The sequence below is a fragment of the Patagioenas fasciata genome, chromosome 18 (assembly GCF_037038585.1).
Source record: "Patagioenas fasciata isolate bPatFas1 chromosome 18, bPatFas1.hap1, whole genome shotgun sequence".
Taxonomy (NCBI): Eukaryota; Metazoa; Chordata; class Aves; order Columbiformes; family Columbidae; genus Patagioenas; species Patagioenas fasciata.
Window position 1 is genome coordinate 3,972,777 of NC_092537.1, and position 24,799 is coordinate 3,997,575.

General features: G+C 44.1%; 1 protein-coding gene across 7 annotated transcripts in view; it reads right to left on the bottom strand.

Moving 5' to 3' along the window:
* Window positions 1-488: 488 nt before the first annotated feature.
* Window positions 489-24,799, bottom strand: part of RAB11FIP4 (RAB11 family interacting protein 4) — a 94,555-nt gene continuing 70,244 nt past the window's right edge. For 5 of the 7 annotated variants that reach the window (XM_065852315.2, XM_071816797.1, XM_065852320.2 and 2 more), the window contains 12 exons: window positions 17,661-17,884; window positions 14,350-14,541; window positions 13,091-13,225; window positions 11,545-11,580; window positions 10,523-10,622; window positions 10,009-10,112; window positions 9,319-9,459; window positions 8,719-8,800; window positions 8,317-8,454; window positions 7,646-7,804; window positions 7,145-7,288; window positions 489-6,525 (listed from right to left, as the gene is read on the bottom strand). In XM_065852315.2, coding sequence (XP_065708387.1) covers window positions 6,409-6,525; window positions 7,145-7,288; window positions 7,646-7,804; window positions 8,317-8,454; window positions 8,719-8,800; window positions 9,319-9,459; window positions 10,009-10,112; window positions 10,523-10,622; window positions 11,545-11,580; window positions 13,091-13,225; window positions 14,350-14,541; window positions 17,661-17,884 — 1,572 coding nt within the window. In that variant the 3' untranslated portion in view covers window positions 489-6,408. The remainder of the gene's footprint in view (window positions 6,526-7,144; window positions 7,289-7,645; window positions 7,805-8,316; window positions 8,455-8,718; window positions 8,801-9,318; window positions 9,460-10,008; window positions 10,113-10,522; window positions 10,623-11,544; window positions 11,581-13,090; window positions 13,226-14,349; window positions 14,542-17,660; window positions 17,885-24,799) is intronic. The other 2 variants (XM_071816798.1, XM_071816799.1) reach the window with 2 other exon arrangements.

The window sequence follows — 24,799 nt, forward strand, 5'->3', positions numbered from 1 at the left end:
CAGGTGCCTATTTGCAAGTTACAGACAGTTCAGTCTCAGAACACATCTATTTAGCTTCCCAAATGCTGCAGGAGGGTGCTGTGCTACAGACCTCATGGGAAGGAGTTTATTCTGCAGTTGCCAAAATGCAGAAAGCAAACCACCAAACTTCTCACTCCTGCAAGAGGAAGATCTCCAGCCATGCAGATCCAGGGTCTGTCCTTAGGAAAAGCTGCCACAGAAGTCAGGGAAGGAACAGAAGTAATCCAAGGCATTTCACCCTTTCTGAGAAGGAGGGTCTATGGATTGGTAATGCTATTTTTCTTTCCATTTCAATGGGCAAAGTAAATCACTCGCCCCCTCCCACAAAAATAATCCCAGAACTGACGTTAACCTGAAATGGAAAACGTATTCAAATGAGGTTTTGGTCTGATGTCCACTTCAAGTATAAAAAGAAGCAAATAAGAAGCAATTTGGCTTTAGTGTGAATAAAAACTATAACCACCAAGTCAGGACCATAACAATTAGTCAGGTGTTTTATTATTTTGATGTAACTGAAACCAGCAAGTGGGTAGAATTGGTCTCATAACAATACTAGAACAATAAATCTGGGGAGTGTGTGTGTGTGACGTTGCCTTACAAAAGAGAACAGCCATCTGACACAACATTTCTCAAAGCAGACAAAAAAGTGCTAATCATGTTAAATTTCACTTGCTACATAATTTAGACCATGACCTAGTGCTTCTAAAAAAACCTGTACAAAATGAGTATTTTTTACATCTCAGAGGCACATGAATACAAATCTGATCTATTTTATATATACACATGTACATTACAAGAAAACCAGAGATGAAGATCAAATGAAAAAAGTGTATATAAAAAGCACCCAAAACAGGAGATAAAATGTGAAAATAAAAAGTATCCTCACAACAGAGAAGTAAAAGGCACAAATACTAAAATATGTAACCATGCAAAAATGTAAGTACAGTCTGTGCAACAAAGCAAAGCAAATGGCTCCCACAACTGATTCAATTCTCAAAATATCTCAGTATTTAAACATACTGTCAGTGCAACATTTACTGCCCTGTAGTGTACTGAAGTGTTCACATAATATGAAATTCTTGGTTCCTCTTCTGACTTCCTTTCTCCCAAAGCCAGAATAATTCATCTGCGGATAAGGTATTAAATAAAATTATGTCTTCAGGACCTCACAAAAGGCGTGGACAGGACTGGCCTGGTATAAAGACGGCTAAAATTCTTTGTCTCAGTAGCTAAAGCTGTACTGAAACAGAAACATTGTGCTTGTCCCTCCCATCTGCTCAAAGCGGCTGCCCCAAGGCACACGGACGCTCTGACAGTGGACACGGTGGCTCGGGACAAGACCGGGAGCGTAAATGTCAAACAGAGGATGTATTGGGGAAGAACCCCACAAAGAAACGACTCTCTTGCACACCAGAGCAACTCCCGTGAGCTATGCAGGATTACAGGATTCAGATCAAATACCTACTGTGATCCTTCTCAAACTGTAAAGGCACAGGTAGAGCTTCAGTAAATAAGAAACTTGCATGTGCCATGTGCTTCAACAACAAACTGCTCCGAGGATCAGTATTTTGGACTGAAAAATACTGAGAAAACCCTGAGGATGCTGCAAAGGAAAAAATGCAAACAACTGTTGAACTATATCCTTTAAAATCAGCTGTGTGACATCACCTGTCCTGCCTTCTTGACAATGTTCCTGCAGCAATAAATGACATAATGAAAACATGAGCATTGCTACGTACAGCAGAACCAATCCAGGGACTGTTCAGTAAAAGTTTGAGTCAAGTTTTCACTGAAACCAAGAGACGCCAAGCCACTGGTTTGGCAAGTGTTTGATCATCTGCTACTTCCTTCCTTCCTTGGAAAAAATCCCTCAGATCACACCATACAGTATTTGTTTTAATACAAAACCACCGTACATTCACTGCCATTAAAGAAGGAAAAACAAGTATTCATTTATTTGTAAATTCTAGTTCTTAGATTCATCATATGTCATTAGCACTATGAAGCAGAGACCGCTGGACAGTGACTGATGTCACAGGCCACAACGTATGTTTATGTATCTGCTTCCAAGCCCTCAATTACTGACCAGACTGGGGAGCCCAAATACTGGGCCAAGATCCTCTCTGGTGAGTAATGCAGCTCTGCTGAAGTAAATATAGCTTTGCTGCATTCAGACAATAGAATATTTGTCAATATACATATTTTTGAGAATTAATAGCACTGTGTTCAGCTCCCTACAGAGCTGGCTGAGAAATACCAGAATTTCTCTCAAGACCACAGAATGGAAGTTGGCAGCAAAAGGGTATTAGGGTATTGGATTTTGGTTTTGAGACTTGCTACAAATTTCCATATTAAAATCTCCTTAGAAACAGATGGGATGGTTACAGTTTGGCACTGTTGCAATTCAAAACATAACGAATTCTCAAACAGCTCGAGTTTTTAATAAAAGTCATTAAAAAACCTGAGAACTACTCTTTTGATGTCAAGATAGTTTTGAATCAGCATCACACTGGAGTCAGAACAAGGCAGCAGCTGAAGACTGATGTCTGGAAGGAAGCAGCCAATAGCAGAACAATCTCAAGAGACTGTATTTCAGGTACTCGTAGGTGCAGGTTTTGAAAGAGGCATTTTGTCTGCAGCAGCGTGTGTGGGATTAGCTGATGTAGGACAGCTTCAGCCAGAAGCAAATTATCCTTTTTCACTGTACAGAAATACCTGCAGTGGTTTGCAACTGGTTTGACCAGAATATCACTCAGCTTTCAGAATCAACAGTAGAACGAGCTAAGGAGCAGATCAAAATACAGTACCTTGCATTGTCTGTGCATCCCCAAGGGCTGAGAAGCACAGTTTCAGCACAACAATGTTCACTGGATTTGCATATTGCTATAATGAGATGATAACACATTTCTGTTGGAGGTTATTTACCCAGGGAAGTGAAGCCATTGTTCCCCCCCCAGTAACAGTGACACAGAGGCAGACTGTACTACCCCAGCTGGCCTGTGAGCACAAAGGAAGCTCACAGTAAAGAAGTAAGAATTTAACAGGGAATAGACACTGAAACCAGTGTCTTCCTACCTCCCATGATCTCCTGTCTGTTCTGCCAACAGATCTGACACTTGATCAAAATATGCACTATCTGGAACGCTGATATCAGATTACTCTTCTTCCTGCCCAGCAACTCATCATTACCAAGTTACCTGCGTGTCACAAAACGCGATGACTTCTTTCCTGGGACAGAAGTTGTCTCCAAGGCTTGGATTGCAAGACAAGTTGATCTGTAGTTATTGTAGTTATTATACAATCTGTAGTTATTGTAGTTAGTCTAGGAATGCAATTGCTAATTAGTATTTTTAGAGGTGAATACTTTAAAGGAAAACGTATCTGTCAGTGAAATGCCTCTTCCACCTGCAGCTCACGCTATTTGGCAAACACAGCAAGTATTTGGATATGTATTTGAACAGTACCACAGATCCAGAAGTATAACTCCTTTATGCAATAAGACAAAGCTACAAACACCACCAACATGGTGGTAAGACAACTCTTCAAGTGCAAACACTGGAGCAAGGAACAGCTTCTAAATTGCTAAAGGAGCTGGGTACAGAGCTAAACCAGACGACCTGGAAGCCTTTAGAAAATCCACTGCTGTGTACCCTTGGTTAGAGTGCCGCTTCCAGGATTTCCACCACATTTAGTGACTGTTCGTTACTATCAGTGACTATTTAACTCTTGCATATAGTTACCTGCACAAAAACTTGGCTATCACTATAATCATGTTGTCTTCTGTTCATGTCCTGTGGTCTCAGTGAAGTAAGCCAGGCTCTCTGCTTCCCAAGTGCTCAGCATAATTTTCAGTGAAATAGTCCTCAACATTTGCTGATGTTCTACCTTAATGGGAAAGGGGTTTAGACTGTTAGAATTTTGAAGCTGAGTCCAGTTTACTTAAAAATATTTAGGGGAAAACACTCAGTCACCAGTCTGATCTGCAACAGCTTCACTCATCTTTAAATCCACTGTGTGAGAGCAGGACAGAAGTGTCACTCATGGAACAGAGCAGGGGACAGCTCACCCAGCCCTGCTTGTCACAACAGGTCAGCAACAGCCACCTGACAATTTGAAACAGTCCTGTGTGGCCTACAAAAAGAGCAAAGTCCTCGGCACAACCCAGAGCACCACACAGAAGGAAATGCCATCACTAAAGTGCAGGGGAAGAGTCCTGTAGGCAGGGAGCTGGAAGTAGCACCAAGCTGGCTTAATTGTTCCTCTCCTACCTTCTGGTGGCACATCCAGAAGCAGCAGCGGGTGGGAAAGGTGTGTGCGTGCGGTGTCCATGGTGTTCCACCTGCTTCTCCACAAACAGATGCTGCTGCAATTTAGCACAGGACATTTTACACCACCCCTGGGTGACAAAGGAGTATTTTTTAAATCCCTTCCTCCAGATGAGCCTTCCTGGAGCCTCAGGAAACCAGCCCTGAGACATCCGTTTGAACAAGACTGTACCATTTCTCCCAGAGCACTGAAGTCCTACAGACATCTTTGTGTGCTGGGATGCTATATCTCATAGTAATTCCTCTGGTTCCTCTTGCTTTCCAGTTACTTTACACCTGCCTAACGCAGATACATAGAAACAAATTGGTTTTATCTTCTTGCCTTCAAGAAAGCCTGATTTCAGTACTTCCCCCCCTTCTCATCACTGAAGGCAAGAGCACAAAGATTGCAGAAAAATATATATATATTTACATCCATAACTGAATACGTTTTATGTATTCAAATTCAGGAAAAATGCATCACATATACACACCAAGATACATCAATACTAGGGGCAAGACACTGCCAACAGCAAGAAATACAGAGAAAAGCACAGTCATTGCTACTGTAACATTCTTCTGGGGAATGCATTCAATAGAGGAAACATCTGTATGCATTGGGGAAAGCCAGATACTTGGGCCTATTTTTCTGTGCTAGTTGGTGTGAATCAGAAGTGTTAAATTTTTACTTTAAAAAAGTGCATGGCATACTTTTTTTTTTAGCACTCAACTGTCCAATTCCAAAAGCTCCTTATTATAAGCTACGTTTTTAATTAAAAAGGTACACGGATCCAGCTCAGGAGGACACAGGCACCCATTGAAGTCCATCCTGATTTAAGGCAGCACTTAAGCACACACTCAACTTTAAGCTTATGTTCTGTCCCACTGACTTCTATGAGCAGTCACAGTACACATCTAAAGTTACGCACCTGCACAACTGCTCATCTACATCAGGATGTTTCCTATTCAGAGCCTTAGATATGCATGTGTGCACTAGGTGTGGATTGGCAATTTCTGCAAGACTATGTTCTTTTTCTTTTTAGTGCCCTATAGGTAAAAGTCACTCCAATCCCCAGCCAGTCTTCTGCAGAGTTTGCCCACAAAACATCGATCTCCAAGGAGTGCAGTGTGCCTGGGGTCAACACATAATTTAAGGGCTGCTCCTCCTCCCCCTTTAGTAGCCTATTTCATGCTTTTTTTATTTTAAGAACTGGAATATGTTCCTCCAGTGAAATCCTTAAAACTACAGATGAAAGGGCAGCGTCCCAGAATTCATCTCCATGGCCCATAATAAACCCCTGAAAATAGGGGAACAGATTTGAGGAGTTTCTTGGCCTCAATGCTACAGGGACCTGGCATAATAAAAACACACATGCACGCACACAGTAAAGAGCAGGCTGGCTCAGAGCACCCCGAAGCAGGTTTCAAAGTGATCCCACATAAAAAGCACTTTGTGCTGACAGTGGCAAACAAGTGGATGGTGATTTTTCACAAATAGCAACAATTCTGCAATATCTTCCTCTTCTTCCCTTACACTTTGTGTCTCTCCTTTTCCGCAAAGGTGTTTTTGTTTGTTTGTTTGTTTTTTTAATCCTATGTGTGGTTTAAGTACTAAAACTAAATCGAACAGGAAATTACACAGTCAGCACCAGTCAGGAACTGAACCTGGGTATGTTAATTGGTTCATGGTACCCAAATTCCTGGAAGAACGAAAGAACAATTCTTGCTCCTAACCTTAGGGCCGCCTCCATATGCTTCCATTGTCTTTTTTACCTTTACGACTAGAGGTAGAGTCATATTGTCCAGTATCTAAAACAGCAAGATCCAGTTACATTGTTACTACATTAATATACAGTATCCATCTCATCACAGGTATTGAAAGTGCATGGAAAAAGTCTAACCAAGCCAATTCGATGACAAATAACAGTGTACCAAACATCATATAAACACACCCGCGCACCCACGCTCACACATAGTGTATATATATATTTATAGACTAATTTACAGTATCAGAGTGTTTTTTAGATCCAGTGGTATGTGCAGAGAAATCAGGCAGTTGCTGCTTTTCCTTATCACATTCTCTTCAATTCTTTATTTCCAAGATAGAGGGGTTGTGATCTAGGATTGCCAAAATGATCTTGTCCATATACTGTCGCAATCTGTAATTTATCTCTTCCTGTTCTTTAAGGGCTTCCATAAGCTGAAATGCAACATTTCAAAGTTACTCTTGAAATATTCTCACTAGTTCACATAGTAGCACGAAATTCAGATAAGCGAGAGACTAGAGCCTGCTCAGGATCACCGGTTCTCTTTTGTGATGGGTATTCTAGCTCCTCCCTATATCTCTGTTAATACTTTCTCCAAGAATTCAGCTCTGCTACAGGGAATATATAGCTCTAATTTAGATCTAAGTGAGAGGTTGTCACTGAAGTAACTTAGAACTAAATCTAGAATGGAAAGTAAAAATTTCATTAACTAGGCATGGTAATTTCTGTATGAAATTAATGTCATCATATCACAATGTCCTGTAAAATAGAAGACATTAAAATAAATCCATTGTAAAACAGTTCACTGAGATTCTGATAATTCCAATTTTTTGAGAGACAAATGGAAAACCAGCCAAGAAGCACTAAAAACAGCATCCAAAACCACTTAGGTTTAGCTTAGGTTTAAAGCAGTCTTCCAACACTCTTGAATGCCTAGCAAAGCAGATATTTCTGCTGTTCATTTGTCAGCTTCAGATAGTTCAACCTTGACAGTTAATTACATTGAAAAACACATATTTTTGGATGTAGCACTTGATTAAAAAAGCATATTACCTCATCTCTTGATGCAGAATCAATTTCAGCAGCCAGAGACTGGGCTTTTGTTTGCGTTGCAAAGAGATTTTTAGCTTCGTAAAGACTAAGACTTAGGATCTGTCCATTGAGATCATCATTTTGGTCACGAAGTTTCTGGTTCTCCTGTTTAAGGATGAAAAGACATTGCTTTTAAATTCTTCCTACAAGGTTTTATTAAATATTAACTGATTTTTAAAAATCACAGGTAGCTTGGATGATATATGATAAGGCTGCAAGCTAACAGCAACTCTGTTACCACCAGTGACAAGACCTCCCTCCCTGAATCACAGGTGTTTCCCATGTGCACAATTTACATCACCTGTGCAAAGAAGTCCCAGACAGAAACAATGTGGGACTTGTGCTTGTATGAGAAGGGGGGGTAAAAATCTAAAGGCAGCATGCTGGGGCGCTGCAGCTATTGGCATTTTCCAAAGCAGCTCTGTACCTTTCACATGGATTGAGAGGCCCTTCCCCGCTCACCTGCTTCAGCCGTTTTATTTCATGCTCCATTTCCACCTCTCTGGTTTTGGCGTTGAATTCACTCACACTGGAGGAAGAACTTCTCCCACGTCCAGGACGTTCGCATTCCAGCTTGTACAGCTGCAAGTGCTCCAGTTCCTTCCGCAAGTCTTCAATAAGCTGCGGGCACACAAACAGGCCGTGTCTCTCCAGTCCCTGCACAACCAGCCCCCAGCAGCAGCCGTGTCTGTGCTGCACCTCTGTGTTCTCACACCAGTGCTCCACGAGCCTGGCTGAGGCCGCACAGTCCTACAATACAGACACTTGTTCTCCTATGGAAGCACAGGCCACTCAAACTGCTTCAGTGATAGAAGTTGCTCTGAACTCGAAGCTTCATGTCTAAGAGGCATAATTCCCCTTGCAAATATAGCAGAGGAAACATTAGGGCGCACATTCGAGGCTGCGAGTTCTCAAAGAGCTGGAGACCCCTTGGGTTCTGGGATTGCCCTTTATTCAGTATTCTTGCAGCACTCATTGCACTACGAGTACTGCTCCCGTAGAAACACAATCCAGCAATACGTTCACTGGATGTTGTGTTTTCAGTGTTCATCCTGTCTGTCCATTCTGTGTCAGATGGGCTCCCATGCAGACGAGATGTGACTGCCCGGTCTTACATCCCTCTTCACACCTACCTCCTGTGTGGCTTCCCGCTCCTTGTTAAATTCCAGCCTGTTCTGCCGCAGCTTGTCCATCATTCTCTTGTACAAATCCATCTCGTCCTTCAGCCGCAGACTAGTGTCTTCCAGCCTGTCTGACATGCGTTGCTTTTCCTAGAATAAACAGGGAACTTCATAGCTAGCTTGCAAGTGCATGAACCACCTTCAGTTTTACAACACGAACCTGTAGACACAGCTGGTCAAAAACTGCTGTGTCTTGGGGCATTCCTGTCACTAAAGGTGACCAATGTTCCAATTCCAACAATATTCTTGTTTAGGGAAGGCAAGTTAAAGAAGCTGGGCCAATCGCTATACAAATTTCCTCTTACACAGATCAAACAGCTGTTAAACTGCTCAAGCACTTGGGAGTTTTGTTACCTCATCTAATCGCTCCGTTTGTGATTTCAGTCGTGTGACAGCGCTTTTCAGCTCGTCATTTTCTTCTTCCAGTTGTTGAACCCTGTGTCAATAACAAAAACCTTACAGCAAATGCCTCTTCAAGAATGTAGACATAAAAACCAGCATGCTCTTAAAAAGCCATTTCACTTGCACTTGATAGAAATAGCAAACAAGAAAGTATTCCTAATCTTAGCGTTTTTTATCATGAGCTATTGGGTGACTTTTGTTTAGTTTAGGGCCAAAAAATGCTACACTGACCCTCAGATTCTTATGCTCCTAAAAACAGGTATCTAAAAACAATTAAGTAGGAAGAAACAAATGCAGACACAAATGTTTGCTACAGCTGGACACAATTCCCTCCTTGAATCCATGCCAAATATCCAGCTAAGTGGTCTACATGGGCCACATGGATTAAAGCATTAATGTAAAGCATCCTCCAAGCTTTGGGGCATTAGACATGCAACTGCACAGCTCCTTGACAGAACTACTAACCTGGAACCATCTGTGCACTGTCTGGTTGTGAACAGCCTGCGTTTACATGCAAAGTGAAAATGAAGAAAGCACCAAGATGTTTGTTACCTTGTATTTAGTAGTTCAATCTCAGTGCCTTTCTCTTTTTCATACTTGGTATATGCTTCTCGATGTCTCTTTATCTCTTCTTCCAGAGTCTGTTCTGCTGATGTCTCCTGGTCTTTCAATAGTTCTTCTAGCTCGTGAACTCTAAGGAAAGCAGATCTCATTTCAGTAACAGCTTCACAAGTACTTAAAAAAACATGTGCAACTTCACTGCCTCTCTCCTCCCCACTCTTATTGCATTCTACTTCACCATCTCTCTTGGCATTCAACCTCTCCCAGTGTCTCTCTTGGTACTTAATCTTCCAAACACTATAGAATTACGCAGTATCAGTTCACCTACTATTCTTTCATTCTCAGTCTCAAGAAGTTGGGACTATGATCCAGCCTATTGCCCTTGCTACATGCAAGAAAAACGCTAGTGGTAGCCTCTCTTATAACAGGAGAGCTTGCTCTGTGCAAATCAGTAACTTCTCTGTGCTAAGAAACTTGCTTGGAAGGCCTCTGCTTGCTGACAGTTCAGCCAGGCAGCCCTGTTCCACTCAGGCTTCTCCGATGAAGCCTTATCTTGTTTTGTTTGTCAGCATTAAATCAGAAGACTTGGTCATATTTTATAAGTAGAGAGATTCCTTCCCTACATCTTTGTCCTAGCTCTGCTCTGACATGATATAGACAACTGGCTCTGTGCTTTACTACCTGTGAACTAGCTGCGTGTTCTCTTGTTTCAGTTTGCTCTTCAGGTCACCATTTGTCAGGCTGTCATTCTCCAGTTCTGTCACCTTTTTTTCTAGGTACGTTACCTGGATGGGGAAGTGGAAAAGATTAAAAGTTTCACTGTCTTCATACATGCCCTTATTGTTCCTAATTGGCATTTAGCTGTGCTACCCTTTCGACAGGGGCATGCGGCCCTGCAAAGCCAGCAGTGAAATTAAGCTCTGAAATTCTGAGTTCCCCAGACCCTGCAGTATCTTCCTTGAAGGTGACCAGTGCAAATACACAGTAAAGAAGTACTAACACAACACCTAGATCTGTATTTGAAAAATCCTCACATTTTTGTGAAGCTAAGTCATAATATTAATGGATTATCAAGGACATTTTGAACGAGCTACTTCAGATTGCTGGTAACTGTGAGCAAGAGCACTTTGCCAATTGACACATCTCCAGCAGGATTTTGTTGGGTACATTAATCGCAACGCACAAAGCTGCTCACCTTTTCAGTGATATCATTATCACAGGAGTCTATACTGTCTCTGAACAGGTCTTCTGTGCTGCCATTGCTGCTGCTGAAGTTACTGTTGTGGAAGAGTTGTCTGAAAGATCGGAAGGATAATTATTTTGCCTGATGAGGAGTGAGGAGAAAGAGTCTGGGCACTGTCTCATAGCCTGGCTTTGCACTTCGAACAGCTGATGCTAAAATCTGCGCAACCATTTCAGTGACAATTACAACTATTTAAGCACAAGCATCTTTCAAGACACTGGTAGCTAAATGAAGTCACACTGAGCACAATCAATTACATTAGTTCTAGGGTGTGAGTTCTTTGCTGTTTTTTATAGGATCTGCCACCAGCTTTAACATAATTTAAAAACCGCTTAGCCTTATTCACACTATATACTGAGTTATATTTGCCTTATGAGAAATTTACAATACAGTCACCACAGTGCACTGGTTGGCACAGATTATCTAGAAAATTTTACACAGGAAGAACTTATTTAAAGAACAGAAATAAAAAGGAATCTCAAGCAGTCCCAGAATAGAGCCAGAATCCATAACACTGGAGATTACTTAAAATATTCTTGCAACTTCTAGCCTTCCCCAGACCAGGGCTGGTTCATTTGGCCAAAGGAAGATCACAAATTCTGGTTGCTCTTTTTAAAGGAATGCTCTTGCTTTCCTTTGCATTTCGGCAACAACAGCAAAAAGCCCCACATTATGAGGGTGAAAGATGCAATAACTGGACTGATGGACTAGCAGTAGGAAGGAATAAAGCTAGCAGACAAGGAAGTAACTGCGTTCTTAACAGAGCTCCTTCCAGTTCAGGGCTCTGCTCCAGCACCAGCAGTGGTTTCTACATTCTGGAACACCCCTACCCAAACACAGGCCCCTTCCTCTGCAAACCTGTCTCGGCATGTTTTTGTTTCCCTAAGCTTGTTCCTCCTCTCTCCTCCCACCCCCGCTTCTGGAATTGTTATAGCTGATTCCACAGATATCAATTAGAAGTTGAAGACTCTTACCTTCCAAAAGCTGTGCTTGATATTTTCCTGTTAGGGCTACATGGATACAGAAGGAATGATACAGGAATTAAACACTTATTTGATCAGTGTTGGATTCAGTCTTAGTTTAAACTCCAGCTGAATTGCACAATGAAACATAATATTGACTTTTTTAGTGACATAAAAAAGTTATTCTTTGAACAATATTCTCAGACAACTTAATCAAAAGCTGCAGTTACCACAATGTGAAGATGAGCGGAGCCACAAATTAATGTGATAATTAATAAGTCAATTTGTGAATACTGTTATATTTAGCAGACATTTGTCAGTGTAAATCAGAACAAAACTAACATTAGAAACAGCACAAAGGGACACTGAGTTATTGATGGACATCTCTCCTGGATACCCAGTTTTTAGATAATTTTATAAACAGTTAGTTTATCCTTCCCCATAACACTTCCCAGTTCAGCACAGGAACTAAGATGCTCTCCATTTCTGCAGTTCCCTACTGCAGCCAGGGACTAGCATTAGCTAAATGAAGGACCAGACAACAGCACTAGACCTAAATCAACACATCCAGCTGCATCTCTTGTCAAGAGGATGTTGCATCTCTGTGTGCACACTAGCACACGGCTCTTTGCCAGGGCACCACTCTCTTTCAGCCAGATCTATACAGCCTCACCCATAAAATCACCAAAGAGGTCACAGCCTACGTGTTAGCGGCCTCCTTGCTAGGGCAGGAACACTGTTCACGTCAAGTACTATGCTGCTGTGTCATCAAGAGAAGAAGCTGTGCAGAGCGCTCTGTGTCAAGGATTACACAGGCAGGATTTACATTCAGTTTCTAGGGGGAGCTAGAAACCCACCAAAAAATTTCCTCCAAAAATCCGAGCTGATTGTTGCTCGGACTGGATTCTTTCCAGGTGCTCAGCACAGTTTAGAAGTGGATGGAAGGGCAGAGATAGAAATGTAAGGAAAAAGCTGAAATTGTAAAGAACCACAAAAGTCACTTCTGCCACAGGATTCATCATTTTTCCAAGCTCCCTTTAGGACAAAAAAGATCCCACAGGCATGAGGTACCTCTGCTGACCAACAGTGCACAGGAGAGGTTGGACTTGATGATCTTTAAGGCTTTTTCCAGCCAAAGTAATCCTGTGATTCTGTATGTAAAATTAAATGCATTAGTTAAGGATCTGCCAGATCCCTCCTTCCCACCTGTAGCTAACTGGAGACCTGCACTAAGCAGCACAGCAGACCCCAATTCCTGGGAAAATTCCTGGAAATACCACTCTCCCTTTGCAATCAAACAGCTCATTTGGTAAAATATTTGATTTTATTAATGCTGTCTGCACCTGGAGTCAGAAAAATACTTATTAGCTAATAAAGAACTGCATTTTGGTTCAGGCTAGATGTCAAGGTCTGAATTTCTTACTGTTTTGTAAGAACGATGATCTGTAAGACAGAATGGGACACAGGGCAGGAGAGGGCTCTTCCTTCCTCTCCTCCTGCTACTAGCCAGTCCCATTCCAAGGGGGCATTGCTAAAAGCACTGCAATAGGCTGCTTACCTGTTTCCTTTCAAGTTTTTCAGCCTGGCTTCCAAACCGTTGAGTAGATTTATCTTTTTGCAGCACTGCGAGCAGTAAACATCCAGCAACTCGCTGTTATAAATATGCCTCATTTTTCGGGGTGTTTGGCCAGCACTGTTTGCAGGAAAGGAGAGATGTTACTAGCTATAGTAACCAACTCACAACAGTTTTTCCTCTTGACTGTGTGTCAGAATCACAGATGAGGCACTTGGGGAACCACCTCTAACTAGAGCTCGTCTAACTTGGAGGTGATGATGGAGAACATTTGTCTTACAGCAAGTCTACCTGTCTGAGGTGAGGCTTTAGGAGGACACGTTGTGGGTGTTGGTGGAAAGAATCAGTTTGGGTGGCTGGAAGAATAGCACAAGATATACATGGTCCATGCGATGTATGTAGCAAAAGCAGCTACATTAGTATGTTCCACCTCAGCAATGTCCCCCTCTCATCATCTTGCCCATCTTCCCACTAGAGCCTGGCATGCAACCTGAAGAGTCTTTTCTCCAAGAAAAAGACAGGAAGATGAAAAACAGAGTGGTCTGGTAAGAAGTAGCCACACGAACTCCCTCAGATGGTGGGACAGAAGGAACCCTAGGATGAGGAGGGAAGGAGAAGTGGATATAGGTCTAAAGAGGACACAACAGTAGTTCTTGGGATGATAAAGAGGAAATAAACTCAAAGAAAAGAGAGCAACCATGGGATGAAGTGCACAAAGCCCCAGGAATGGGAATGGAAAGGGCTGCATAAACCCAAATAAATAGGGGGTGAAGGACACAAGCTGTCACGGGGAAGGGGCAGCGAGAGGGGTGCTGGCTCCACATGCATGACAGAAGTGCTTGAAACAGAGGGTGGCACATGGGGCTGCATGCGGAACAGAGGGACGCGCTGAGCTTGTCCTGCGTTAGCAACGAAGCACAAGACCTTCATGTGCTGTTGATCCAAGCAGACAAATCCCAGAGCATCTTCATGCTCAGCTCTTCCCCAACCCTGCTCATCCATTCCTTTGCTTGAGGAAGGATTTTAAAATCATAAGCTGACTCTGTTACAAATAGGTGTTATCAGAAACAACATATTTGCTATAGCTCTGACTATTAAATGCAGTCTGTCAATTGCAGGGCAGAAAATAAACTGATAACATTTTGCTTTTAAGGCGAGTCTATGTAACCAGTGTAGACTCTGGTATGGTCATCCATGCTCAAAGAAGAACAAAACTGAAAAACTGTTTGTTAATAAGGAGCAACCTGGAAGATACAGATGAGCCAAGGTCAGAGTAGGCGTTGGTTCTGGTCTCGTCATCAGGGCACGGGCTACTGGGACTAAAATCCACATCATCTCCTTCGCCGTAGTCTTCAAACTGTTCTTCATTACTGATCAGAGACGTGGTAGAATAAGTTGAGAGGTCGGATGCTGCAGAAGGGTTGTGAGGACTTGACCTGAAACAAGAGGTCAAAATGTCTCGAAGGCCGACCTTGATAGGATCTCACCTCACATGGAATCTTCCAGTTTTACACCTTGTACCCTCATTTGAAGTTGTAACCCACTTATTTTGTCCTAAAAAACTAGAGTACTAAACACATCTGATGCACATTTGACGTGGTGCCTTGAAAGACAGGAGTAGGAGAATCTGTGGACAAGCCATCTGTGGTGACCTGTCGATCAGCACAAGCCATTTCACTTTAAAGAGCACACCTTGACAATCCTCAGTCATCATTTCTATGTGGTGGTGAAGACTGCTGCTTATGAGACCTGCTCTGAATGCAGGAACTGTGCAGACAACTCCAAAATCCATGGGACAGTGAGAGGAACATGTACAGGACAGAGGCTGTTGCTGTATTCCACAATCAGAGTTTCCCAGTAATCCCCATAAACCTTCTCCCACACCCCATGAGCTCCAACCATCCTCTCTTGTGTGGCCAGAAGCAAACCTGAGTTCACCATATGCCAGAACTAACAAAGGCTGGGCTCCTGCCCTTCCTTCGTGACAAAATGTGTCTTCCAGAGGAGATACAGACCACAAGAAATGGCCACTTTACTAGCAGAGAAGTACCTGAGATAGTGCCAAACAGGAAGGGAACGGCTGGACCCTGTGACCTCAGAGAGAGAGGACATACAGGTCAACAGATCAGCAGAGCAGGCATCAGAGGAAAGCAGCTGGCAGAGCAGTTTTGAGCACATCGCACTTCATACAACGGAGCAAGTTTGCTGCAGAGGGTGCACAGCGATTGTCCTGCCCAGAGCCCAGAGCGCCCTGCAGTCACGCAGCGCACTGGCTTGCACAGGCAGGTTATTTTACACAGGTTTGCTCAGCTCCCACCTCAGTAAGGCATCCAAACAGATGAGCCAGTAAATTCACATAAAAGTTCTTATGAACAAACTTCTCCCTGCAGAAAAGGCACATCTGAGGCCTGAAGCACACGCTCCATGTGTTAAGCCCTGGAGTCGTCTGACACATTACTGTTCCCACTACAAAGCAAAATCCAGTGCCTCTGCAATACAGACAGAGCACTGGTTCCATCTGCAGTCTGGGTTAGGTTTTTTCACTCCCTTCGCTTCAGTGCATGGTGTTTTTATCTTCGACTCCACTAGCTGAGCCATGGGACGGCAGCTCCCAGTTGATGTCCTTCTCCAGCAGCTCAACGATATGACCTCCCAGCTTTCTTTTGAGTCTCTTAACAGTGCCCTGCACTGTCAGAGACAAGGAGATTCCTCTTCCTGTAACCCTACACTTGTGAGCCGTAAACAAGAGATGCAATGGTGCTCCTTTGGTGGATGGTGCAAGCAGCATTATTTGCATATCTCTTCCCTCTAAAAGCAATTAGCAGAAGAGGAAGCCTGCCAGTGTTTCAGATGTATGCTCTTTTGTTTCTCCTGTTTTGATGAGATCCATTTATAACCTGCAATTCATTTATCTAATTCACATTAACAGAAATTAGCGCAAGTCAAGCCTGGCACACTATTAAAGGATGAAGATCACGAAGATAGGAATATTCACACTAGAAATAGATCAAACTTACCTAATGAGGCTCCTGGCTGGGTGATGGGTTAGTGAGAAGCAAACCACATCCCACTAACATCTATTCATAAAGAATTGCTGTGCCACAGACATACTGTGTATTAATAAGTTTTCGGGTGACTATGATCAGTGTAACTGCAACTACTGTTTTCATCTCAGTGTTGTTACACCAAGTCTGTTCGAGAAGCAGTTCCTTATAGCACTTCCACCAAGGATGGAGGCAAATGAGCAGCCCTCAGTTGGGATGATAACATATACTTGTCCATAAAATCCACTCTCCTGGAACATCACCACTTGCCAAGAGACGAGTTCAGCAGCCTTACCCCTCACACACTGCCTGGCTCAGTTTCTCTTATGACAGCCAGGCAAATGGTCACCACTGCTGGACCCACCTGGTAATGTTGCTTACAACTTTTAATTTGTAGTTATGAATAAGCTTTGCCAAACTGTATACTGCTTGGGTTGAAACAGTCTGTGCTGCAGGCCAGAAACTGTCTAGTATGGATACAAGTCACCACAAGAACTGAAGAACTGGGAATCACAAGGCAAGGAGATAAGTTTGATAAAGAGTTGGTGAAAATTGGAATCATCTTGATAAAGTCTCTGGGATTGCTTGAGCAAACGGGAGAAGGCCAGATCTCAGTTGAGAAACTCAGGAGGGTGGGAATGAGGCTGCACAAGGAGCATCTTGAGGAGACGTGGAGAGAGGAGGAGGAGGAGGACTGCCCTGGCAAGGAAAGGAGCTTGAGAGGCACAAATCAAGACAACAAGCCCAGCATAAGGAAGACAGGGCAGAGGCTTACAAAGGAAGCCCGGTTGAGCTCTGTCCTGTGGTACTGCATTAACTTGGTTCAAAGCACAATTAAATCAAGATGGGTCCCTTCGCCCCAGTCAGCTTTTACCAACACTCCATGTACACACCTGGGAAGGGTCCAGTTAGGATTACAGAGACACTCTTGTGTTAACAGCAAACTATGGTTAGACACGCACATGCCAGGACACCCTGTGTTAAACACAATTCACTGTTGCACACTAGAAGTTATGGAAAATTAGAAACACACAGAATTAAGTTGGTACATGGGCGTTACAAAGCAAATCTGCGTAGCCCACATCTTCAGACAACTAGATGTACAAAAGACTAAAGCAGCATTCCCCACATTGCACTGCTTTGCAGGAAGTATTCGTTTTAATTACAGTATGTAAGGGTTATGAGAACACAGAAGATGCTACGTTTTGGGGGGCGCTAACGAAGTGATCCATTCCGGAGAGACCCAACACCTCCATTTCAACATGCAACGCACAAGTCCCGTGAGCGCTCACAGAACGTGCCAGAAGGAGCCAGGGCTGAGACTGTCTAAGCCACTTAAGAGGACCTGGACACCCATCTCCTTTATATTGTAAATGGATATTTAGTTTCTAAATCCTTCAGGCATCCCCAGCCTCCCACAGTAGGGATTAGTCAAATAAAGGCTTCTTCCTCCCCGGTCCTTTCGCATATGCCTCAAAACGGGGCTGCCACGGGGCAAAACCACCACTCACTTGTCACCAGGCAGAAACAGGCCACCCAGCACACCGTCCTTGTCCTCGATCCGACACACGTCAGAGGCCTCCGAGCTCTGGGCGCTCTCAATAGCACTGTCCATGTCAGACTCATGGTGAACCTCTTGCTGTGCCAGAGTCATCGCGTCCTCATCAGGAAAGAGCTCCGACTCGCTGTAGGTGCTTTCGCTATCCAAGTAGGCACAGTCCTGGATTTCACCACCCTGGCAAAAGAAGAATTGGGAGGCAATTCAGATCATCCTTCAAAGCAATTAAGAGGATACAGGAGAAGCAAACCCCACACTGAATGGCCTAGTAAGCAAGAGTGATACTGAAAAAAAGCCAGAAAATGAAAAGCCTGGCCTGCTTTACAAAGGCAGTTCCTGCAAACCCCCAGGGCAGCCTGCACCTTCCAGAAGGGCTCAAACACTGTTTCTGGCTTGGTGTCTCTCTTCTATAGGAGAGAGGGACACAACACCCAGATAATAAAACGCACTCAATTTTCCCTAATTTCCTATCAATATGCACTAGGAGTAATGAATATTCTCAACAATTTTTTTAGTCAGGAAGCACTCTTTCTAAGAACACAATCACAGGACCAACTCTCAGTGACTTCATGTGTTAATATTATGCATTAAAAAAAAAGCAAGCCAGATAAGTCTAGCAGTTTAGTCTGTCTTTGAGGATGGGCAAAAATCTGTAAGGTGAAAAAGGAGCCGGCAAGTGTTTAAACATTTATGTTAAGTCTTGGTGACAATCAAACACATACGAGAGCAGAAAAAAAACCTGAAAGCCATCTGTTCTTGCCTCCTGGAACCACGTCTTGATTAACTATCAATTAAAATAAGACATCATTCTCATTACTGCAACACTCTGCTCTTGCTGTTCATGCCTTGCCTCCCCTTCTTGCCCCATGAACACTCACAACAGCCATGACACGCTGTTTTCTATTTGCTTGTCCCTCAGGGACACATAAAAATTCTTAATTTAAAAAAAAAAAAAAAATAGAGCTGAAGATTTTACTCTGTCCTTTGTTTGATACACAGCAACACAAAACTGCTTGGGCAATTCCCAACCAGCGTGACACAAATAACTGGTGACTCCAGAGGGAGTCTTGCAAATGCTCTGACTCAGAGCTCCAGTCCAAAGCTCACCTGCAAGCTCCACCAGTGGTTTTACCATTGAATTATTGCTGACAGGTTAGGACAACCACAAATTTAATGTTTAGTTTACTGGCGTAAGTAATGAAGCATTTCATTCATGGATACATCTCATATTTAGCCCAACTGCCCCACACCCGCTCCCTCCACAGGGATCCCAGGGCACTGACACCAGAGCAGCACGTTCACTGGGACGCAGTTACAGCGGCATCACCTGCAGCACCACGGCTTCCACCCGCTCCCGGAGCCTCTGCGCACCCCTGGGCTACAGCCACAGAGGTCTGAATCTCCGTTTGCACAACTAATCAAGTTCTATGACAATGACACTGATTTTTCTCAGTGCCTTTCTCACCTCAACTTGGGGAGTCAGACAGAAGCTGCAGCTTTTTAAGATTTGCAAAAACTGCTACTAGAAATGCAGGTCTCGCCTTCCATTTTTTCCTGAAATACCAGTTTACAAGACTGAAAACTCCTGGCATACGGAGATCTAAGAAATTCAAAACAACCCCACCAGCTCAAACTTAGTTAACTAACGAACACCCAAGCATTCAAAAGCACAGCTTTACCTGCAGCGCTCGAATCTCTAGGTACATACAGCAGGTACCTGGATGCTTTTCTAGCTGAGCTTTCAGCAGGTCCTCCATCAACACAAGTAACATCAGTAAGACACTTCAGCACTACACAGTAATAAGCACATGTGTATATGCTGTTTCCCACTTTTTTGTGTCAGCCTTAAGCCTGAGACTTTCCCTAAGTACCACTCCAAGAGATGCCCAAAAAGATTTATTCTTGGTCTATGCCATGTAAAACTGATTGAAGCCATGTTGCCTCATGCAATCAGATTTCTAGCTTTGAGGTGCAGCACCGTCCCATGGCCACGACCCTCGGCTGCAGGGTCTGGTAGGGCAGACACGGGTCATGGACTCGGGGTGCTGGGGTTTGGCAGGGCAGACACGGGTCACGGAGTCGGGGTGCTGGGGTTTGGCAGGGCAGACATGGGTCACGGAGTCGGGGTGCTGGGGTTTGGCAGGGCAGACACAGGTCACGGAGTCGGGGTGCTGGGGTTTGGCAGGGCAGACACGGGTCACGGAGTCGGGGTGCTGGGGTTTGGCAGGGCAGACACGGGTCACGGAGTCGGGTCTGGCCCTGCTACAGCCCCAGGTTCTTCCCCACATCTTCCTGCACCTTGCATCCTCATGCACAAGCAGGTGTAACGACACTCTTGTTCTTTGCAAAGTACCTTGGGATCTACAAATAGACAGCACAAGCAATAAGATCTTTATAGTAGGTGCTGAAAAAATAAAGATTGTTCAGAGCAATTGTTTCAGAAGTATCCAGGAGTGTTTGTTTATCTAATATCTCCACAAAGTTTCCTCCTGCACATTAAGTCCTGAAGGCACAGAGTTCCCGTTTCTCTCAAGTTTAATGCAATAAAGCCCCGATTGCTGTTATGGAATTGCACCAGCTGGTAAAAGTCTGATTCGAGAGGGAAGCAGAGAGGTCCGGAGCACACAGTGGATCCCTCAAGTAGGAGTTCGCAAATCAAGGCAGGGAAGGAAGAAACAGTTCTTGCCCAGCCCCATCTCCCAATTAGCACATCTTTTTCAGAGCTCTTGGAGAAGTCTCTGCTAAAGCAAGTTTTTACAGTAGGAAAATCTCACTGGTATTAAACAAATTAACACAAGAAAGTAAAGGTCAAGTAGATCATGAAAAACTCCCTTTTGGTTCCCTGTAGGTAACACCACACATTTGCTTTTTCTAATAATAGCAGCCTAGATGCTCTTTTAGAAAAGTCCATCAGCAATTATATGTGCAGTGTCATCTACAAAGGCTAAGGGCTCCCTTGTCGTTCCTGTCACTTTATGGCAACCCAACCTTCACAAATTTACTTGCATTAGAGTGCTTGTCTACAGCTACAGCACAGGCTGCAGGTCCCCATGCTGGGCAGGGACATCTAGTCTTTGTTGAAGTTTAATTATTCTGCTCTTGAACTTGAAAAGACAATAACTGAGCTTTTGGAGGCAATGACAATATACAGGCACCCACACCTTACTGACTACAGCTGTAAGAGAGTTGAAGCTGCAATTGCTCAGTGCTCACCATTTCTCATAGTTTCAGTGACGCCATCTAGCACAAGCTGCCTACAGACCACACCTAAGGAAATTAAACTCCTAAAAAAAAAGAAGACAAAAGAAAAAGAAAAGGCTGATTGCACAGCTTAACCCCTCTAATTATTCCTTCATAGTTTAGGTATCTACAGGACTTTATGTACCAAATTAGAGGCTGGCAAGAACAAATCTTATTCATGCAGCCTTAAAAGAGCTAACTTGAGTTTAAACAGTACATTAAAGATTAGGAGACAACTCTATCCTGAGTCATTTGTTTTCAGTGTACATGTCATTAGCCGAAACCAGTAAGAGAATGAGGTTCTGACAACCTGAATATGAATCACTGTGTTTCTCGTTCTGCTAGGCAGTTCCCTTCTTTGTTGGCTGAGTGAAAAGAGATGAAGTTGATGCTTATGATCTTGGAAGATTCATATAAAAAAAAAATAAAAACAACAACAAAACATCCCACCAGCACAACATAGCTGCGGGTAGCTTTAAAGCAGTAAGTGCTCTGCACTTTATCTAATCGGATGCTCGAGATAACTCCAAGTGCTTCACAGGCAGTCTGCCAGACGCTTGTGTAGCAACTGTTGAATATTCAGCAACAGTTTGCTCTATAGAAGCACCTGCTGCCCAAAGATGCAAGGCCACTTCACAGCAACTAATGAATTCCTTCCTCGAAAGAGGCAATTGTGCGGCTGCATTGAAGCCAGATGAGTAAGCAGAGGCTGCCTTTGCACGGCCACCCCAAACAGGAGCAGGAGCCAGAAGACCGCGATTCCCATGGATTCCTTCTGATCCTTGTGGGGCAGAAAGGCAGTGTCAACTTTTGGTGGGTATGGGAATACAGCTCTGCCTTGCCCTGCAGTGACCTGGGCTTTCCCAGCTTGGAAGTAATGCCTAAAATATGTACATAAAGCAGCTGAAAGCTAGTAACTTGGCTGACAAGCTACAGGACATGCGCACATCAATACATTCACGATGAAGAGCAAGCCCAGTTAAAATTCGCTCCCATCACAGCCAAATCATCAGCACCCCTGATATTTAAACAGCCTCCCAGTATTCCAGAACAGACTGGGAAGAAAAGAGGATCCAAGTCTCTCACCCCTAGGCAACAGGATTAGCAAGAGTTGGAACCATCCCACGCGACCAAAAACAAGAAATGCCACGTGCATGGCAGCTCCCGCACCAGAATTGTGTCCCCTACCTGCATCCACCCAACAAGCTGAAAGTGCTGGCTGGGACAAACACAAGTCTGAGTCCCTGCACCCTCCCCAGCCGGTTTCCTCCCAGCAAAAGTGCAGGAAGGAAGGAAGGAAGGAAGTGTGTACCTGATCACAACTGGAAGGGAAGAGGTGCCACGTGCAGGTGTGCCAGACCTGGCAGCCTCAGCTGAAATGTTCCTTATTGTTGCACATCCTTCACAGAGAAAATCCAGACTCTCATCTTGATTTAAGCAATCACTGCATTGAAGGTACATATTGTTTTGGTTACTGGGTAAGAAAGAAGTGTGTGAAGCATTTCTCACCAATGTGTTTCAGAAACACATCACTCCTCTACAAACATTTACATATTTACACCAACTGGGCTATGACCTTTTCTTAGAGCACAGATTCTCCCTCAACGTATTTTCTTTCCCTTTCAGTTGTCAAGGCAGAGGTGGGGAGATGATGATCTACCCTTTGATCTGACTGGAAACAGCAGAAATTACACAAGAGGAAAATGCAGAAGCAGCGAGACAGACTGCACTTCTGCATCCGTGTCCACAAGGAAGCGGAGCGACCGCGGCTCTCACCCACGCGGTCGAGCACAAGGCAGAGCAGGGGCTGCCGTGGCAGCGACACAGCTTGCGGGCAGGTTGATGGGGAAGGGAAGAAATCATCAAAACTGCTCCCATCTCCTTCCTGCTGCCACATGGAAGGACACCAAGACTCCCCACATAGCTGGGAGTTTAAAATCTCTCAGAGTTCAAGTGCGCAGAGCATAGTTATTTTACTGAACTGTTCAAATAAGAAGCTATTTTATGGCCACAAGTTAAGTTTGTTCAGCGCGATAGCTTCCTCTGACTGTTTAGTTAATCGGTTCTAATATTTGAAGCTCAGTTTAAAGCAAAGCTTCACACAATGCTGCTGTGGGTATCAGAAGAGACTTTTATGGGCAAGTTCACTCCCAAGATCCAAATCCAGGACCAGCACTGGCCAGCATCCTGGGAAGCTGGTTGAGTCCCCAGGGAGCAGCAAGCTGTGCCCCTGCTGCCGAGCACCGCCAGCCTCTGCTCCTTGCGAGATAACATCTGCATCTCGCACAATCCTGCAATTCAAGGACAACAGGTTTTGACTGAAAGCCCAAGCTCCAGCTTCTGGGCTGTTCAGGCTGAACCACACAAGCAGAGGGCACCGAGGTTTTGAAAGGCTGCTTTGTGCTCTGGGTAGGCAGCTCGAACCGACGGGCCTTTTCCAAGGAGAGGTGGCGGGCAACCCCAGCAGCCAGCGAGCAGCAGGAGTCACAGTGTTTTCACTACTCTACCTGTCACTTTAATTGGCCATAATAGACATGCCAGACCTCATCACACACAGGGTCTAGATCCAAGTGCTCCTTTTCACAGGTCATTGCTTATGCTCTGAAAGTTTTAACATTAAAAGAATTTAGCAGACTGCTGATTTGATCCTCCAAAGAAAGTTAAAAAAAAAAAGCTCTTCCCCATTACTTTGAAGTTGTGTTCCATCGGTCCCTGGGCTGCTTCCCACTCCTGGGCTATCGTATGCTCATCAGCCACCACTGAAGGCTCAAAGCAGGGAGCATCCCTTTGCAAAGAAAAATAGATCCTAGTCTGCAGCGTCAGGAACAAGAGTACATTACCCTCACCTTCAGTGTGGACAGGGTCAACACATCAGCCATAGGGTTCAGAATAAAACCTACGGGATCATTTGGCACCTTGTTCCAACATTGATCAGGGCACTTGCAGCTCTGAGCTGCAAGACAGTTTCCATTCTCTTTCACATACCTAAGAAAAGGGGTGTGAAGGGGCGCCATGCTGGCGTGACATGAGGGTGTTGCCAGCTTCACTCAGTAACTCCAAAGGTGCCCACCCCAGAAGAGCAGGAATGAGACTATACTATCTGAAAAGGTCTGGTAACATTTCTAGTGTGAAATGATTTGACTGTGCAAGCTGCCAGATGTCTGCACAGCAGGATTGTGGCCCTTCTAGGCAGCTGGATGGTGACATGAGCCACGATCAGCTCAGCATCGCCTCTGCAGCACACACGGGGCAGCTGCAGCCCTTGGGTTTGAAAAGCTCGTACACAGCTAAAATAAAAAATGATTCATGATATTTGCCTAAAAAGATCTGCAGAGCAGATAATAAGTGTGACATAATTAACCCTCTTGAGAAGTCTCTGCCTTGAGATGAGACAATCTCCTTCTATTTTTAAAGTCAGAACAGCAGTCACAGAGAGGGAGGCCAGAAAATGTCAAACTCTCACCACGGATGGTTTCCTGGGACTGCCCTGTCAAACCTGCCCCTTTGGCCAAGGAGGCCAGTGAAGGTAGCACAGGTATATCACCAGCAGTGCCTTTCACCATTATGTTGGCATGGACAGTTGGTGACAAAATTATGAAGATCACTGTGCCCTGGGCACCGTACGGCCAACAGCTGGTCAGATGTCACAATGTTCCTCGTGCAGAAGAAATGCAGAGCTGCAGTTCACAGTTAAAAGCACTCCAAAGCCACCCCAGTATAGAGTAGCCTTAAGACCCAGGGTGACAGGTGAGCTCAAATTATGTTATTTTGAAGCAATACAAGCAAACACCCATACCCCTATCAGAGAGAGCTGGAGGATGCTTGCAAGTAAATGTCTTTATTTTAAGCCTA